We start from the raw sequence: 18163 nt of genomic DNA, 5'->3' as shown, positions 1-18163 counted from the left end.
AAAGGTCAGGGGTATTTGATCATTTGTTCTAATGCTGGCAGCCATCGACAAGCTTTGGTAGCTCAGGGGCCGGCGTCGCTTGCCCGCTGGCTCCGTCTCCCATCTCAGCTGCATATGCTCAGCCGCGACGAGACGACAGGAGGCAGAGAGAGGTGGCCACCCAGCCAGTTCTGCAAAGTTGTACAGCCTCCCTCTCTGGTACTACGCCAGCCCTCCTGGTCCCAGCCTTCGCCTAGCCAGTGCGGTACCAAGTCGTCGTCCTCTCGAGTATGAGGATGAGACTGGAATACTGCTCGAGTGTCCAAGCACTGATGCCTAGCCGCGGCGAGACCCATGCCCGGATCGAACCGCTAGACTTTCAGCACCAGGCCGGGTATTCCACGTAGGATCGCATGCCTTGGGCGACGACACGGAGAAGGCTGGGAAAACAGATACCTTTGAGGGAGGGTCCCAAGTATAGTTTCCGTCGAACCAGTATAAACTGCTCGACTCCATGTCGGGCGAGGAAGAAAGCCTTTCGCTTTGGATAGATGATTTATGACTTGAACAGGGCAACGTAGAAGAGGAAGGGTCGTACATGAAGCCGACAGAGCAGATCTACCAGATCGATACGTCCTCCGGGTTTCATGAGAATCGGCTCTCTAACACCTCACGAACTCTGCTTCCAGGTTGTTATCAAGCGTCTGGATTTGGGCCACCAATCGGCTGGATGGGCCATTCCGATACTATGGTGCAAGCCATCACTACGCACATTGTTCTTGGAACGTCTTCCGCTATGGCCATGGGCAGACCCCTCCGGAGCGATGAGCAGAAGGGCAAGTACGAGAACCTTCATGCCCAAGCCGGCCCTGGCATGCATCAGCCAAGAGACCACAGTCGTCTGTGGGAATATCGCTATAGAAAGACTACGTATGTACAGCCTCGGGCAAGCAACTTGAGCCCCGTTTGCGAAGTGCACATCGACGTCGCCCTTCGGGTCGTAGGCGAGGCGAACAGCTAGACTTCGACCTACGGTATCGGCTGACTGAACGGTTTAGGGTAGTCACCTCAAGCAGGGAACTTCGCAGCTAACGGAGGGGACGCTGGATGTCATCGTCGCGTCACGGAAGTGCATCTCGGCACTGAATCGCCTCCAGTACCCCGAGCAAGCTCGTTGAACACCAGAAGCATCGAACGGAGCATGGCCAAGTCTATAGGGAACTCTCGGCCTACATGTCTTCGCGAAGTAATCTACTGCTAAGTGTGCCCGAATCGCCTATGACAGTACGCTCAGCCAAGACTGTTCTGCATTGACGGCCGGTGCATCGGCCGTGAGCCATGCTATCTTGACGGGTGCTACGGATGCTACAGCGATCTGCCTCGGCGGCAGAGTCCACTTGGCGATTTGCTGATATCAAGTCATCGGTGAGTGTTGCTAGGAGCACCCGCTGGAACTGTCCGCACCGCGTGTCAACAATCTCCAGGATATCGAAGGCATCATAAATGATGAGAGGATAAAGGGTGCCAGCTCAAGCAGTACATCCGCTGAAAATCGTCACGTCTTAGGTAAGGTTATCGTAGCTGCGCCTGCTGGTAGCCCTGGTGATCGCGACGTGTTGTGACTGCGAGTTCTCAACAACAATGAAATGGCAGCTGAGATTCGGTGAAGTTGACGAGAGTAACGTGACCTGTCACGAGCTGGCCATGATTCATCATGCTGTGGTGCCTGTCGGCCGAATCAAGGAAGGAACGGGATGCGCGCCTTCTGGCTGTGCAGCTTGTTGGGGTAGGGGGCGGTTCCCCTGATGGCAAGCGCCAACCGCGCAGCTCAGCTCGCGCGAACCTGGCTCTGGCAACGCCTCTGTTGGTTCTCACGAACTATGCACGTCAAAAATGGAAAAACCGCTGGCAGCACTCGCTACGCCGATCGAGAATCGACCTTGCAGCTCACCGGTCAGCTGAGGTGGAGGGGTGAAAGATGATTGGCCCGTACCTCACCGTTTAAGCGCCTGGCAACTGGGGGCGTCAGTGATCACAGGCTGCAGCAAGTGCAGCTGCGGCATGGCGACTCGTGCGGCTCGATCGACGGGCTTTCCCCGCCCCAGAGGATGAGCGTGGTGAGTGAGAGAGGTGAGGTGTCCGTCTGCCGTGGTCGTACAAAGCTGACGAGCTGAGCGGAGCTGCGCAGGGAGGAGCTCGCATCGCTGACGAGTGGCCGTGCCTCGAGTTACCAGCCCGAGATAACTGACATTCGTAGTTACTCACGAGCCGAGACGAGCCGAGGAAACGAGACGGCGTGGACGAGGTGCTCCGTGCGGGATGGACGATGGACTCGAGGGGCCTTCAACCACCAACATCAACCCCACAGGCATGGCGGGCAGGGGACCCTCTCCGCCTGTTCGGATCTGCGAGTGTTTCCAGCGGCCAATGCAAAGGGTGGATCGGCGGGAGGGAAATGAAGGCCTCCTCGCTCGCAGGTCTAGCGGCCGCAGGAGGGGCGACTTGGGGAGGAGACGACCAACTCTCGAGTCCCGACAAGTAGCACCGCGCAGCACGACTGGCCCATCGCGAGCGCTAGCAGCCGGATTGACGCCCAAGCCCGTCGTGAGACACACGCGACCGATGAGGGTTGGCTCGACACGTTCGCCGCGATGCTCCCTTGCCAAGAATAAAGTTTGTCGGCAAGGCTGCGGCCACGACGGCCAGCAGACGAGGCCCGCTCCCGCACCTCCCGCCGTTCCGCTGCAACACCAAACAGACTTCGACAACCCCCTTTCGTCACGGCCAGCCGAGCGTGCGGAAAATAGCCATCAAGTGCGGCCGTCCGCCAGCTGCAACAAGACGGTGTTCGCGATGGACAATTCCTGAGCCCGTGAATGACCCGTGTGCATGAGACACGGGGCCGCCAAGCCGGAGAGGAGACGTTGGAGACGTCAGGGGCATGCTAGGGTGGTTCCTGGACAGCGCTAGCAGGGTTGGGACGAAACAAAGTGGGCGCGCGCCGTCCCAAATGCGATGCCAGTCGGGTTACGGGCAGACGAGATGCACGTCAATCCGGCACGCCTTTGGCATTGACCCTGCCCTCGCGGCATGCCCGTGAAACGCGTTGGCGATGCCGTGGCCAGGGCATAAATCGAGAGACCCGGAACGGCATCATCAAGTCGCAGGAGGGCCACGCAAGACTTGAACTTGGACTGTTTCGACAGCAGCACGGGCATCGGCGAGAGGTCCGTCTCGCCACAGCCGTGGGCGTGGAGCATCTGGATTCTGGAGCACCCATGGTGGCGCCTGCGAACACGATGTTGGCTTCTGGGGGGCTTGCTGTCTTCCGGAGATTGCCCCCTTGCCGTGGCTAAAAATGGGCGGCTGCATTGTGAGGTGACCACTGCCATCGACGACGGTCCACTGTCTGCGGTTGCTGGCTTTTTCTTCGCAGGACACGGACGGCGTTCCGGAACAAAGCGGATCTTTTCGACGATGCACTAGACTCGAGAGCTTCGTCATGCTGGCTCCCGTCGTGGCCCGGGCGACGACGCTGTTACTTGGGATAGACTCACCGCCTGCATATCATGCCATGCACAACGACGATGCAAGCAATGGCCTTGTTGGGTCGCTGACCTGTGAGTGATGCGATGCGCTGTCGCAGGTGGACGGGCGATCGGTCGGCCGGCCTGCAACGCCGGGCGGGCATGATTGGGCTTACGGGCTGGCACCCCCTGTTGGAGCCTGGCATGCTGGGCCTCGGGCGCTGGACACTGTTGGGGCTGCTGCAGGTGGTGCTGGTGCTGGTGCAGTCTGCTGCTGCGGGTGCTTCCCCCAGCCACCCATCCCAAAAGGCATTGCAGCGCAGCCCTCAGGCGAGAGGGGGGCATTGAAGGGGGGCCATTCACTCGAGGCGAGTCGAGTCGAGTCGCGTCGAGCCGAGTCACGGGCAGATTGCCCGCATAAGACTCCAGTAGAGTCTACCAGAGCCGCGACAGGCACCACTGCGTCAGGCACAGGTAGTCGCTACGTGTCTGATCCTTCGGCCCGCCAGGTCCCCTGATTGGGGGTTAGCAGATTGGCAACGAACGGTGCCCCGCCGACGCTAGGTTGTCACGTCGGCTGATTGGCCAGCCGCCCTGGCGCTGCTCGGCTTGCGGGCGCCTGGCGCGTCGCCATTGGCCGCGGCGTCGCCACCCAAGGGCCCGCCACCGCAGCCTCTCAGCGCCTCTGCCCGTGCTGCAGCACCCTTACTCGCCCACGGGGCTCCGCTAAAAACAGCGCAGCAGGACCCTGGTCTGCCGCCATCAGCATCAGCGGCGTGCCTCAGGGGAACGGTCCACGGGTCCAGTCCACCTGTGTCCGCCCGCTGAGGCCTGGCGCGAGTGCCTCTGGACGGGAGTGCCTTGCTGCGTGTCTCTCCACAAGTGCGTCGGGGCCAGCCATCCATCCATCGCTCCCGGGCGGGCGCCTTCCATTGTTGCTGCTGGTGGCCGCCGGGCTGCTGCCACACTGGTTTTGCACTGTACGAGCCCCGTATCGCACCCGCTGTGTGCTGTGCTGTGCCGCGCGGGCAGCCCGCCCACACAGCGTGCTTGGTGCCCGCGGCACAGTACCTTGCCTTCCAGGTTCCATACGGGGCCCTCGTACTGCCGTGCTCCATGTGCTGTGCTGGGCGCGCTCCATCCACCACCTACCGCTGCCGCCGCCGCCGACGCCGCCGCCTCCACCCTCCTGCTCTCCATTCAATCAATGCCCGCCGCCCACTCTGCTGCTGCACTCTCCGCCACCACCCTCGCCGCCGCCTCTCACTGGTGGCCCTTTTTTCTTTCTTTCTTCTCCTTCTGCCCTCACTCCACAACCACCATCACCCTCTCTCCTCCTCCGTCCTCTTTGCATCTCCCTGTCCGTTCGTCGTACACCGCCCTCCTCCCCTCGCTCTCTTCCTCGCATCCTCCCCCCTTCGTCGCCTGGTTCGCTCTTCCTTCAGTCAACCTCGTCCGCGAGTCGTTCGTCCTCGTTCGCGCGTGCATCGCTTCTTCGCCACCCGCCGCCACAACAGCACCAGCACCCACGGGTACCCAACAGACTGCATTTCCGCAACGCCAGGGGGGGACAACGCGTCGAGTAGGAAGCTCTGAGAGACCCAGCTCAGCTCAGCATCATCCGGTGACCTCGGCATCTGTCGACTGTACTTTATTCTTCCTTCGTCAAATCGGCCGCTCCTTGTCTTCGACGGACCCAACCCCAAGCGTTACTCGTCAGCCTTTTTGTAATTTGACCGTCTCCATCGTCGACCGAACCCACAATCACGAGAGCCATCTTCGCCTAAGCAGCCTGCACACACGAGGAAGCTAACCCCGACCGCTGATCAAGGGGACCGATCGAACAAGATAAAACCCCCATCAGGGTGACGAAAGCGCGACCCCGTGGAACGGAAAGAACGCGCTGTTTGGACCGGTACTTTCTTCATCTTCGCCCTCGGTTGAACGGCTGTCTCCCAAAGACGCCGCCATCACGACCCGTGCACCGGAAGTGACCGAGAGAAGTGACTGCCGCCTAGTTATCGCTGCAATCTCGGAAGCATCCCTCTGTTGAGCAGGCTTGAGCCAGCATCTCGCCCTCGGCAACTCCACCCCGGCAATCTCGCACCGCGGCAGCCTCACGAGTGCCTGCTCCCTCGACATCGTTCATCACCTGACTCTGCTGTCGCTTTCCGACTGCGAGCAATCACCATTTCGTTTTCATCAACGCTCGACGCTCTTTCCGCCGGCCATCTCGCCGCCGGCCGCCTGCATCACTCCCCCAACGGACGCCTGCCTTGTCGCGACGCCTGCCAGGACATATTCTTCATCTAATCTTGTCTTTACATTTACTTTTGAAGCCCCCACGGATATTTCTCTTTTGCTGTGCGCAGCTATCCCGGCTTTCTTGGATCCCATTCCTCGTCTTTCTGGTTGTTCCGACGACGATCACTCGCCCGTCGACTCCTCATTTTCAGCTTCTCTGGTAAGCTTGAGAGCATCGCCGTATCGTCTCCGTTCGGAACCAACCGGCGCATTCTTAGGTCGCCTGTCTTGACGACTGTTATCTGTTTTTAATCGTGTCACTGCCTCGGGGCCTTGACCGACGTTCATTCTTAATACTCTTCTCGAGCCTCGCCCCTCACATTTTCTCAACCCGAAGCGACTCCATCTTCTGTCAGTCTCCCTGAGCCATGGACGCAGGCAGTCTCGCTCAGATGTCTGCCAACAACTTCGCTTCCCACAACGGCCTGCCTATGCCGTCGGGCGGCCTGGCTTCCCGTCGAGGTGGTCAGAACATCAAGCCCCTGTCGTTCGACGCCATCAAGCAGGGCAACGCCAACGTTAAGGACGGCGGCGCTCCGACTCCTCGTACGAGCCGATCCCATTTACTGGCGGGCCTCAGAACCGCTCCCAAATCGGCCACTGCCGCCTCGTTTGGTTCGGGTGCCCCCAACAATGGCCTCTCCGCGCAGCAGCACGCCAGGAACAGCATGGCGGCCAATCTCTCTGGTTACGGTAACGGCCAGGATTCCATGTACAATGCTCCTAAGACGGCCTTCCCTCAGTACGGCGTCCAGCAGAGCAGCATGCAGCAGAGCGGCATCCAGGGCATGATGGGCCAGCTGCAGCACCAGCAGCTTCAGCAGTTGCAGCAGCAGTACACCGTCGAACAGGTTCTGACGCCCCCTTCCGTCCACATCAATGAGGAGGACCCGACCTTGTACGCCCAGCTGGTTGCCACCAACTGCTACCTGGCGCAGCAACAGCGGCAGCTCCAGGCGCAGCTTAGGACCGTCCAGGCTGCCGCTCAGCAGTTCCAACAGCTGAACCTCAACAGCCCTCAACTCACGCAGCAGCAGATGGCCATTTACGAGCAGCAGCAGCAGCTGAGGAACATGCAGCAACAGCTCAGCGTGCAGGCGGCCATGAGCCAGGGCCAGCAGGTGTACTACAACGCGGCCACGGGCCAGTATTACGTCGATACCTCGGCTATCTCGCAGGTCGCCTCGCCGTACGCTGAGCAGCCCATGTCGCCCGCGTTCAACACATTTCAGCAGCAGCAGCAGCAGCAGCAGCAGCAGCAACAGCTGTATCTTCAGCAGCAGGCCACTCCCCGCGTTCAGGTCTCGCCGCCTCCCGAGAACCAGCAGTCGTTCCGTACCACCTCGCCTCCGAAGCGCTTCGACTCGCCTTCCGATGTCGCCCCGTTGCCCCCGCCTTCGGCCAACGCGTTCCGCCGCGGCCACAAGAAGGCGTCGTCTCTCGCTCCCGTCAACAGCGCTCTGGCTGCCGCCGGTGGCGTTGCGGACGCACCCAAGTCCGCTGGCCCCAAGACGGCGTCTTTCCCACTGACACCGATGACTGGGGGTTACGGCCCTGGTCAGGGCCGGGCCGGCGAGCACCCGATCCGACAGCCTCGAGGCCCACCTTCGTTGGATGAGCTCAAGGCGAAGCCCACCGCCAAACACGAAGGCAGCAAGAACTTTGCCACTCGGACCAGGCGATCTGCCGTGCACAACCTCGTTCGCGCGGGCCTGGAGCGTCGCAAGGGCACTGGCAGCTCTGTTGGCAGCATGAGCCCCGTCTCGGAGACGGCCGAGGAATCCATCACCCCCATCACCGACAACGAGTCTGACTCCGGGCGTAGCGGCTCGGGCAGCCTTGCCGGCGAGTTGGAGTGTGCCAGCTCCCGCACATCTGCTAGCGGCAGCTGGGGAGCCATTGGCTCAGACAGGCCGAGCTCGCGTCAGAAGGCCCGCGGCAGCGTCGACAGCATCAACAGCAACGGCGGCGTGCCGACGTCCGAGTCCGACAGCAGCTCGTTTGCCGACGTGTTTAAGAACGGCGCTCTGCGTGCGTCCAAGGCTCAGGAGGCCGCTGACAGTCAGCGCAAGCCCTCGCGCCTCGTCCTGACGAGCGTCGAGCGACGCAAGGCCGGCCCGACTGCTTAAACACGGTGGACTCTGTCTCAATCTTCTTCTTCACGCTTTTCACTTTTTACGACTTTACGCGCCCGGACTCTGTGACATGATTGCTCGGACAGGCGGATTTGCATTTCTCGACACGGTCTTGATGTCTGGTTCCTGGCTCGTTTGCGGTGTCTCCGGCGAACCCTGCCTCGTGGCAGCTTGGACAACGGTGGCCCGTGGTCAACGTCATACTACCCCAGGACCAATAATTCTCTTCTCAGTCTCTCCTTAACAACAACGACTTTAATTTGGCCACGACATGCTAGGGGCATGCCCCTGCAGCATATTCATCACGCTTTAGAAGGTGAAAGCGGTTACTCTGGTGACGGACGGCGAAATGGAGAGGTGGTGGGACACGATTATACCATACCACTTTGCATGGAGCAAAACAGAAAAAAAACATATTAATTGCTTTGGTCAGTTTTGGGCGCTCGTCTGTCGTCTCCTCGAGGGGGACCTGGAAACGCAGACTTGTGTGGAGGGATGCCATTCCTTTACTCCCGACGTCAACAGGCGGAACTCTCCGCTGCGGTCCCCATCGTTGTGTATCCTTCCTGGAGGGAGCACTCACTGGTCCCGCCTCGCGTCCGCTCGTCGTTCTCGAAGCGCGGTGGGTGATGTCGTTGCGCAGCGTGGCCTGCCGATGACAGGGACGCGGGCACGGGGCTATGCACGGTATGGATACAGGACTGCATGAAGGGCCGATTTGGCCCGTGGTCTGCGTGAGGATACGGACCTCGATAGGAATAGCTTAGGACATGGCACAATACAAATTGGTTGCCGTATTCATGGTGTGTCGTATGCTGTGAGACCGGTCATGTAGCGAGCAACGGGGAGGACGTCGTCCGTTCTCTCAGTAGGCTCATGGAGAAGAACAAGAGTGTAGGGTAGCGGCCAAAAGCCGCAGTTGAATTATAAAACATGAACAAGCCCAAGGCAATGCCGTCCGTCTACTCCCATACCAAACCATGCCCCATGATGCCGCACCGAGATAGCAACGTAGCCCCATCCATGTCCGCCGTAGCAGCCAGCCCGCTCCTTTTTACCAGATCAAATCAATCCGAGTGCGTACATTCGTGTTGCTCGCTGCATGCTTTTTTGCTTCCCTGCGTAACTTGACTCCTTGCTTGCCATCTCTGTGTGTGTGTGTCTCTCTCTCTCTCCACCGCCTACTTAACCTCCCGCGAGTATCCCAAACATACGACTTACACGCCAAACCCGCGTGTCGTTTTATTACCCGCCTCCCGCCCGACTCTGGCTCCGGCTCCGGCTCGGTCTTCGTGTAGAGTTGGCCGTGGCCAGGGCGACGACGGAGAAGGGAAAACCGGGGGGGAGGGCGAGGGTGAGGCAAAGATTCCTGATTCCTGTATATACATTGTTTGTTGGTGCGGTCGAGTGTGTGTGTTGTTGGTGACAGAGGAGAAGGCGGAGGGAGACAGACATATTTGGGGGTGATTGATTAGATGTAGCCTGTGAGATTGGTCGGGCAGGTACGTCGTCGTTGCATGAATGTATGGAAAGAGCGGCTCTTGCTGCACGCAACCGCAACCGCGCAGACAAGGCGCGTTGACGGTCCGTGGAATCCCTCACTCACCATTTATTGTTGTTGTCCATGTTGCGACGAGACTTGGCGGCCGAAGCGCCGGGCGTGGCGACGCCGTCCCTGTCTCTGGCGGACATGGCCATGCCACCCTCGCGTAGTGCCCTGCTGCCCCCATTCTCCTTGTTGCTGGTGCTGCTCTCGCTGCGTACCACCATGGGTGTCATGACGGGGTGATGGTGCGGCGTATGCTGCTCGGCCGCCCTGGCGGCGGCGCTGGATCCCGGGTGCCGGCCCGACGAGTGGATGCCCATGGGCGCCAGCGAGGTGCGCGGCAGCCGGCTCTTAGCCCCGGCGGACGCGGTGGTGCCGCTGCTGCTGCTGCCGCCGCCGAGGGAGCTCGCGTCGCCGCTCACGCGCCGCGGGATGTGGGTTGGGCCGTCGCGGCTACGCGGCCGGTACATGAGGGACTCGCGGTCGAGCGTCGTGTTGCTGCGGCGGGGGCTGGCGGCGACTTCGATGTAGGCGTTGCCCGCGACGACGCTCTGCCTGGTTCGGCCTGTGGGCGTCTGGGGCATCGACACGGAGGACTGGAAGCTCGGCGGAGTATAGCTAGTGTTCCGCCGCGAAGCAGACCTCCTGGCCGAGGACGACGCCGAGCTGACCTGCGCCGCGGACGTGCCGTCGAGACGCAAGAGGTGTCCCACGCTGGAGTCCATCTCGATGTGAGAGCGCAGCAGTTCTGCGGCCAGGTTTCGCACCAGCACGGCCGTGTCCGTCTCAGCCAGCGTCTGTATCGAGTTCATGAGCGACCTGATTTGCGCGTTGTTGAGCGTCCGTGAGCCGTCTCCCGCGCCCAGGCCCGGCTCGCACGAGTCCATGATGGTTCGTACCAGCCTCAAGAGGTTCAATCGCACGACGGCTTTCTTGTGCCCCAGTCTCTGAGCAATGCCCGCAAACATCTCCGGCTTCGCCAGCGAGGCCGCGACCGACGGGCTGAGACGCAGCAGCTTGAGCAGTGGCTCGAGCAGGTTCGAGTCAAAGGCGTTTACCCGGTTCGTGCCGAAGCAGCTGACAATGGCCCTCGTAAAGTGCCCATCGACGAGGTGGCTCTCGACATTCGCCGTCTCCTCCTGCAGCCACACCAGAATGGCGTCTAGGGCCGTCACCTGCCAGTACTGGTCCGTCAGCAAGGACACGTAGAACGCAAGCCCCTTGTTCTGCCACAGGTATCTTCGCCCCTTGGATCCCGAGTGGGCCATGTCGCACAATATCGGCAGGGCAAACTCCTTAGGTGGTCGGTCCGTCTTCATGATCCTCAGCAGCAGCGGGATGATGCCTCCGACGGCCGCGTCCTCCTGCCTCTCCTTGCTGAGTCGGCACAGGTTGAACAGAGTGTTGAGAACCTGGTTCGAGATCTCCCTGAAGTGCTTCTGGTCCTTCTTCATGCTATAGCTGAGGAGGTCGATGAGGAACTCGATAGCGTCTGCCGAGTGGAGCGACTCGATGGTCGTCGACAGCATCGACAAGTTCTTGATAAACTTGAGCATGGTGATTTGGTGCACCGGCGTCATCCGTCTCAGGTCTTTGAGGACGCTTTTCAGCACCTGTCTGTCGGCCACCATTTCCTTGACGTAATTCTCGGCCTGGCTGAACAGGTAAAAGATGTTGACGATACGCCCCTCTATGAGCTCGCCCAACTCGTCCTCCCCTTCCTCGTCCAGCACACGGTGTAATACCAGGGCTAAGGGGTAGAGGATCTTGCTTCTTGAGAAGATCCTGCAGAAGTCATTCTTCGGCGTCGGCCCTTGTAGCTCAAACACGTTCCAAATGCCGTTGACACCGATCAGCACAAGGTCGCGTGCACTGTCATAGTCCTCGTCCAGAAACTCGACCAAAACGTTCAGCCCGCCCGCGGACACGAACATTTGAAGGGTCAAGGTCGATGTCTGGTACATTTGTCGGACAAACGCCGCCGCCTCCAGTCGAATCTCGTCCGAGTATTGGCGTGCCGCAAACTTGGTAATAATGGGAATGCCGCCGACGAAGCAGAGGTTCTCCTGGATCTCGACGTCATCGAGTATAATGGCATTGACGACCTTGAGAAGCTGTAGAATCATGTACTGTCGGCTTTTCACGGTACAAGGCTCCAGAATCTCCAGGATTGGTAACAGACCGTGTGCGCTGATGATGAGCGTCTTCACCTCTTTGTGTTCCCAGAGGAGCGCCAGCTGCATGCATGGTCAGCCAAGGGTGAGACGTGCAGAGGTTAAGAAGATGACAACTTACCAAATCTTCCGACAACTCGGATAGCATATCCTCACCCTCCGTCGTCTTCAACGAGGCCACCAGGTCTTCGACTCGCTCTGCCAGCCGGGCATGCCTGTCTCTGGCGATGTTTGCCTCGAGGTCCATCTCGTCCCAGCCGGGGTCCATAGACGCAAACGGGTCGAATTCGTCTTCGTCATCCCCTAGCCATGAGCTGCTCGACATCTTGGACATGAGCATGAGGCCGCCATCTTCAGAGCCGCGCTCGCTCTCTTCCTTTTCGCCGTGAGATTCGCTTGCGCCGAAGACGTCTGAGAAGTCTTCGTCATCGTCTTCTGCAAACTTCTGGATCTCGATGGACGAGCGAGTGCGTCGCATAGGGCGGTCCGGAAGAACAGAAGGCCTCGATTGCGACTTTTTCCTTATGCTGCCGTCGGGCGCTTGCATGGATCGTGGCAAACTGGTGAGGTCGGACGGGTGGAAGAGCTGGGGAGCATCAGTTGCTCGTGCGCCCTGAGAGTAGGTGAGCATGGTACTCCCGGCGTCGCGGTGCCTACAAACCTTATTGACAGCCTGATTTACTCCCCGGCCAAAAACACTGTCATTGTCCACGAACAGATCCGAGTAATCATCAGTGCTCTGCTCGCGGTAACCAAGGTCCGGCCTCGTTGGCAACTCGAATATGCTGCCCAAATGCGATTTCGGCGGCGATCTCGACGCAGATGGGCCAGGGAGGACGGCTAGCGGCTGCTTCCCAGAGCTTGATTTGGTACGGTGATGCTTGGGGGTTTCCGCTGCCTTCGGGGCCGTCTTCTTTGGAATCGGCCGAATCGTATGTTCTTGCGAATCGAGATCGCGGTAGCGAGAGCTTGGCCCTTTGATGGTCAATAGTTCCCCTTCAAAGTCGTCGTCATAGTTACTGCTGTCTGTCCGTCCGTCACTAGAGGACGCAAAAGCTTTCAGTTTGTCGCTCGAGAGAAGACCACCAAAGTTATCTTGGGGCTTGAGATGGGGTAGCTGGAGGGCACTGGGAGAGATTGCCGTGGCGAAGTCATCGTCCCAGTTGTCATCATCTGCAATACGATTAGTCGCTTGTTAATGAATGACCGGGCGAAAGATGCTGTGGTGGTCCACAGCAATACTTTCAGATGGTGGAGCTTACCGGCGACTTCCGCGGATTTGAATGCTTCAGCACTGGGCCTGGACTTGGCGAGGCTAAGCGGGCCTCTTGCTGGTGTTCCCCCGGTAAATCGTGACGAAGGCCCCATAAAGTCGGACCCGGTAGAGGTGCGGAGGTTGGAGTCGGAGTTGAGGGCCTTGTTCCACTGCTTGACTTCCTCGACGGCTTGGTTGAAGTTGGCGGGCGCCTTCGAAACCGGTGCTTCGGCCCGCCGCGAGCCTGCGATCCAGGCATGCCGGAGCAGCTTCCTGGCGGTGACTCTCAGGTTGGGGTCTTTTTGGAAGCATTGCATAAGAAAGTCCCGGGCGGCCTATGACGTTTAGCTTGTGGCGCCTCGCGCATGCATGGACAAGGGTGGGCTTACCGCTGATATGCCTTCAGGAAGCGGGGGATGGTCGTCGTTGACAATGGCGAAAAGCGCAGGCATGGCTGCCAAGTTGTGGTACGGGGGCTTTCCCTGCAGCAGCTCAATGACGGTGCACCCAACGCTCCATATATCCGAAGCTGAGCTTGCGCCAGACAGCTGAATGATCTCGGGCGCCATCCAGTACGGCGTTCCCACTACCTGGGCCTCCTTGTCCTGGCCGCCAGCTAGTGTACTCGTTGAGACGCCAAAGTCGGCCAGCTTGACGGTGCCATCCTTTGTGGTGAGGATGTTGGCGCCCTTGATGTCGCGGTGGATGACACCCTGGTCGTGGAGGTATTGGAGGCCCTGCAGGACTTGGGTCATGTACACCCCGACCAGGTTTTCTGGAAACTTTCCATACGCTTTCAATATCGAGTGGAGAGAGCCATTCTCGCAATACCTGTCATCGTTAGTCTCGCCGCCCTGATTCGAGGAACGGGCTGCAACTTACTCCAGGATGATGTTGAGGCAGTCCGTCGACTTGACAAAGCCAATGTACTTGACAATGTTGTCATGCTGCAGGCCCGGTCAGCACAGCATTCAGAAAGGGCTGGGTATTCACGAATCCTTACCAATAGGTTCTTAAGCAGATCGATTTCGCTCTGTACAACACCGTCAGCACATGATGGCTTTGGCAGCCCCCCTGCACAAGCAAGCTACGTACCTCGATCATGCGTAGCTCGCTCTTGGGAAGGTCTGCGAGCTTGATTTGCTTCACCGCGACGGCCTCGCCGGTGCTCCAGTTGAAAGCCTTGTACACGGACCCGAAGGCGCCCTTGCCGAGACACTCGCCCAGCCTCTGCACGCAAGAGTCAGCATTCTCGTACAACAACAGCCGCGGCTGCTTCCCATGGCAGCATCTTGTCTCGCATGGGCGCGCAGGCCTCTGAGGACGCGGGCGAGACCGGGACAAGGGTGTCGGCTGCACGAAGGGGCGGGGAGGAGTGATCATGATACGTACGTAGTCTTTCAGCCCTGGGTCCTGCACCGCCGAGCTCTCCCGCGGCGGCCGCTCCTTGCGGGAGGGCGTGCCAGGCGTGCCGCGTTCTCTCGAGGCCGCAACGGCCGCGACGGCAGCGGGAGCAGCTCGGCCATTGCTGGAGTGAATGTGCCGGTCGCCCGGCATCGCTCTTGTTTGCGTCGCGCCCTTGCCGGCGTATGCGAGCCCGCTGCGTCTACCGTGTGGCGGCGAGGAGCGCGGCAAGAGGGAAGGTGAGGGCGGAGGCGAGTGTCGAAGGAGACGTTCGTCGCATCGCCGGCGGCGGTGCGCTTGGGATCGGCGAGGTGGCACGCATCCGCCCGTCGGGCAGCCCAGGGAGCGTTGGTCTCAAGACTCGATCGTGTTTCCGAAGACGTCGATGTTCTGGCGACGTTCGCTCGTATCGGTTTGTCGCAGCGAGGGCAGCGTCGGCGGATCGAAGGGACGATGTTTCGAAGCGGAGGGCCGGGGGTGCGTGAAACTCGTATTGCGATGACGAGGGTCACCCGGCGTTCATGCGCGGTTCGTTCAACCGACAGCGGGGTGGATTATGGTTTTGGCTGAGGGGATTCCCGTGGGAAACAGACAAGGGCCGCGAGCTTGACTGCGGCCGCGCGCGAAGGACGAGGGACCAAGCTTGGTGATGAAAGGGGCGATGTCCGACAAGACTCGGCGGCAGCACGACGGGACCAAGGGCAAAAAAACGACAGACGGAGGGATGGAGGAAAGGGAAGCAGTGCGTCGAGTGTGAAACAGCTGGCTGGCGGCCCCCCCGTGGCGGTGATGTCGGCGTCAATGGCGGTGGTCTGGCCACAGCTGGGCGTTGGCGCTGGTGGGACGTCAGGTGCCAATGGCGCTGCTCTGGTACCTGAGGGCCCTGAACAAGGCCTGAGACGCCGCCCGGCATTTTCCACCCTTCGACTGGCCAGTGCTGCCCTGGTCGGGTGCCCTGGGCTGCTGGGCTCGGCTGGCGGGCACCCGACATCAGTGGAGACACAGTGGAGTGCGGGGCAGCGGACGCCTGTATGGGAAGGTTCCAATGCCAGTGCTCAGCGAGCTGAAGGCAGAGCCCTGGAGGTCAAAGGTAAAGGTGGAGTGGGTAATTAACTTAAGATCTGGAAGCCTGTGTTGCTCTTGATCCGCACCGGGAGGCGAGACCACTCGACTTCGTTCCATGGAAGACAGGACAGGACATCGTCAGGCGGCGCATGCATCCCGTCGACTTCCACCATGCATCTCAACTGTTGATGTTGGTGCGCTGGCCTCTGCGTTCGACAGTGGCCGCGCCACCGGCCGGCAGAGATCCTCAGCGGCTGCTGCACGCTGCATGCCGCACGCCGCATGCCTCTGCGGGCACGGCGCCCAGCAAATCCCCCGCCTGTCTGGCGGGTTGTACGATAGGTACCCCAACAATACGCTGTAGCGACCCTAATTAGGGGGCATGTCCTTACGGGGTCGAAGAATCGTCCATCAATTCCATGGGCTCCACGACAGCGGTCCGCCAGGAACAGCAACTGTCCTCCTGACCCGCGGCGCCGTTGGAACGCAAAACACAGCACCCGTCTCGGCGCATACCATGCCATTGGCTTGCACGCGGCGGCTCGTACACTTGCGTGACGCACCTCTGTCAATACGAGAGACATTTGGCACGTGCTCCGTGCAGCTTCCCGCGTCGGGATGCCCTGACCAACCATCATCAAAGCGTCCTGCATTATCATGCTCGCACACGTTCGGCACACGCATGAACAGGGCGTCCAACATGAACTGATGCCCATCAAGGGTCTCTGTTGCTATGTACTTCGTACCAATCGTCCAAGGCATCGCTGCATGCCCGTGCTCAAAAAGCAAATCCAGGTCTCAGCCCTATCAAACTGATTGCAACCTCCTCAGGGGTTACCGTCCCAGACTCCAGGCTCAAGCAGTCTTTTGCTGCCAAGACCAAAAACGCCGCCGGATGCTGCCATTCAGCACCGGAATATGATCGCCCAATACACAGTTGTACAAGTCGTCCCTCTATCTTCTGTGTCTCCCATACGCTCTCATCTTGCTCATTGCTACCTGTTAGCCGTGGCCGAGGAGCACCGACAACCCCAATTGCTGAGACAAAGTGTCCTACTCATTTGTCGTCTCGTCTTGGGGCAGAGTCCGGCTGAGCCCGACCTGGGCCCACCACTCGTCTGGGATGTCCTCACGTCGGGCGAGGCTGCGCACGATACGCTGCATGCCCGACCAGTCTTCTTCGCCACCCGAAGTGGCCCCCGACGTCGCACCCGACGCCCCATTGCCTTGGCGTGGCATCGGCGACTCTTCTCCTTCAGGCCGCACGCCGTCCACCATCAACGCGCGCTCGGGGCCATCTTGCTGAACCGGCTGACCTCGCGATTGGTAAGGTTGTGCCATTTGCTCGCGCTGGCGTAGAATTCTGGCGATGCTGGCCGGGGGGCGAGGCACGTCGTCAGAGTTGTTCATGAACAGATCTCCAAGCGGTACGCCCAAGCCGTTATTGTTGCTGCTGCTGCTTCTCTGAGGCTGCTCAGCTTCCAGATGACCTCCAGACCCGTTCACGATGCTGTCAAGGCTGTACGGGTTTGTCTGTCGTGGCTCATTCCGTGCCCGTAGCAACTGTAGGCGCATGCTCGCGACATGATTGTTCTCCTCGTCCTCGTCCATATCCGCGTCAGAGTGGCCGCAGTCAGAGTCGCACTGAGCATCCACTGCGGGTCCATCGACAATATCAGGGGCCGAGGTAGGAGTGCTCGACGACGGCCCAGCGCTTTGGCTCTGCGAAGCGGCAACTGAGGCAAAGGAGGAGCCGGCGCTGGGCGGCTGGGGGTCGGGAGTCAGGGTCGTAAGGAGCGTATCCCATACCTCTGGGCTGAGGCTGCGCTCGCGGTCGCCGAGACCATCTAGGCCGAACACGTTGCGGGCTATGGTGCTTCGCCGCTCCCGCGAGCTTCGCAGAAGTCGCGAGTTGTACCGTGGGGAAGAAGATCGAGCGCTTGAAGGTAGGACAGACCCGCCTGTCCTGCTCAGGTCGTCTGTAGCTCCCGGGGTGCGCTGAGGCGACCGAAAGTCGTATCCTCGGTGGCGCTGATACGCCATACCCTTTCCTGGGTGTCAGCAAACTGCCGCCAAGCGGTCACGCTTGACGCGAAGGGCCTATAGCGTCGGGCTCTCGCCGGATCACGACTCACAAATCGGGCTCGCGCGTGCCGTCCGACATCGGTAGGCCAGAAGCGTTGCTCCGCATCCCGTAATTCCGCCTCTCGCTGGGCTAGAGGCTGGCCGCCGACCTCAAGACCAAAGATGGTGTTAACCTGGGCCTCGGCCTGGGCTTCCGCCTGAGCGTCTACCTGGGCCTCGAAGGCCCGTCTGCCCCGTACGCCGTTGGCCCAAGGTCGGCCAAGTCGCGCTTCGCGAAACTCCCGGAGTGTCGGCCTCTGTTGTGGTGCTAATTCGGACGAGGTTGTATCCAATGGGCCAGGGGATTCGGCCCAAGGCATGAAGCCGTCCGGGTTCGAGCGGGGCAGACGTGGAGGAGCAGCACCATATATTCGAACGTGAGCTGTGCGTGCTTGTCGCCGCTCACTGGAATCGGTGCGCAGACGTCGGATGCCTGATCGAGGGGGAGACGCTGCGCCATGCTTGTTGGCGGCCTTGGATGGAAGATCCGACTCGACTGGCGCAACGAAAAGTCTGTGCGAAGGGGCCTGACATCAGCATGCGAATTCGGGGTAGAAGGCCAAGGCTCTCCGTTTCGAAACGTAAAGTCGTTATTTCTGGAACGGCAGGTTCGCGAGCCACGGCCAAGCGTTTCAGACTTCGGTGCAGCA

General features: G+C 60.2%; 3 protein-coding genes across 3 annotated transcripts; 1 reads left to right on the top strand and 2 right to left on the bottom strand.

Annotated features, from left to right (window-relative positions):
• Window positions 1–6178: 6178 nt before the first annotated feature.
• Window positions 6179–7939, top strand: PLICBS_001945 (uncharacterized protein; the record flags this gene model as incomplete). The annotated part of the gene is made up of 1 exon (XM_018321555.2): window positions 6179–7939. The coding sequence occupies one exon, from the start codon at window positions 6179–6181 to the stop codon at window positions 7937–7939; it is 1761 nt and encodes a 586-aa protein (XP_018179034.2).
• A 1608-nt stretch (window positions 7940–9547) lies between these two features.
• Window positions 9548–14477, bottom strand: PLICBS_001944 (uncharacterized protein; the record flags this gene model as incomplete). Its single annotated transcript, XM_018321554.2, has 9 exons — window positions 9548–11728; window positions 11787–12278; window positions 12327–12838; window positions 12928–13255; window positions 13310–13751; window positions 13803–13867; window positions 13924–13953; window positions 14016–14150; window positions 14313–14477. 9 exons carry the CDS (start codon window positions 14475–14477, stop codon window positions 9548–9550), a joined length of 4350 nt encoding a protein of 1449 aa, XP_018179033.2.
• A 1965-nt stretch (window positions 14478–16442) lies between these two features.
• PLICBS_001943 (uncharacterized protein) lies at window positions 16443–17833 on the bottom strand (the record flags this gene model as incomplete). The annotated part of the gene is made up of 2 exons (XM_018321553.2): window positions 16443–17435; window positions 17525–17833. The coding sequence occupies 2 exons, from the start codon at window positions 17831–17833 to the stop codon at window positions 16443–16445; spliced, it is 1302 nt and encodes a 433-aa protein (XP_018179032.2).
• Window positions 17834–18163: the final 330 nt, after the last annotated feature.

This window comes from Purpureocillium lilacinum, assembly GCF_023168085.1.
Source record: "Purpureocillium lilacinum CBS 284.36 DNA, scaffold_2, whole genome shotgun sequence".
In the NCBI taxonomy this organism is placed as follows: domain Eukaryota; kingdom Fungi; phylum Ascomycota; class Sordariomycetes; order Hypocreales; family Ophiocordycipitaceae; genus Purpureocillium; species Purpureocillium lilacinum.
The sequence above is the reverse complement of the archived record's forward strand: the minus strand, read 5'-3'. Positions and strand labels throughout refer to the sequence as shown.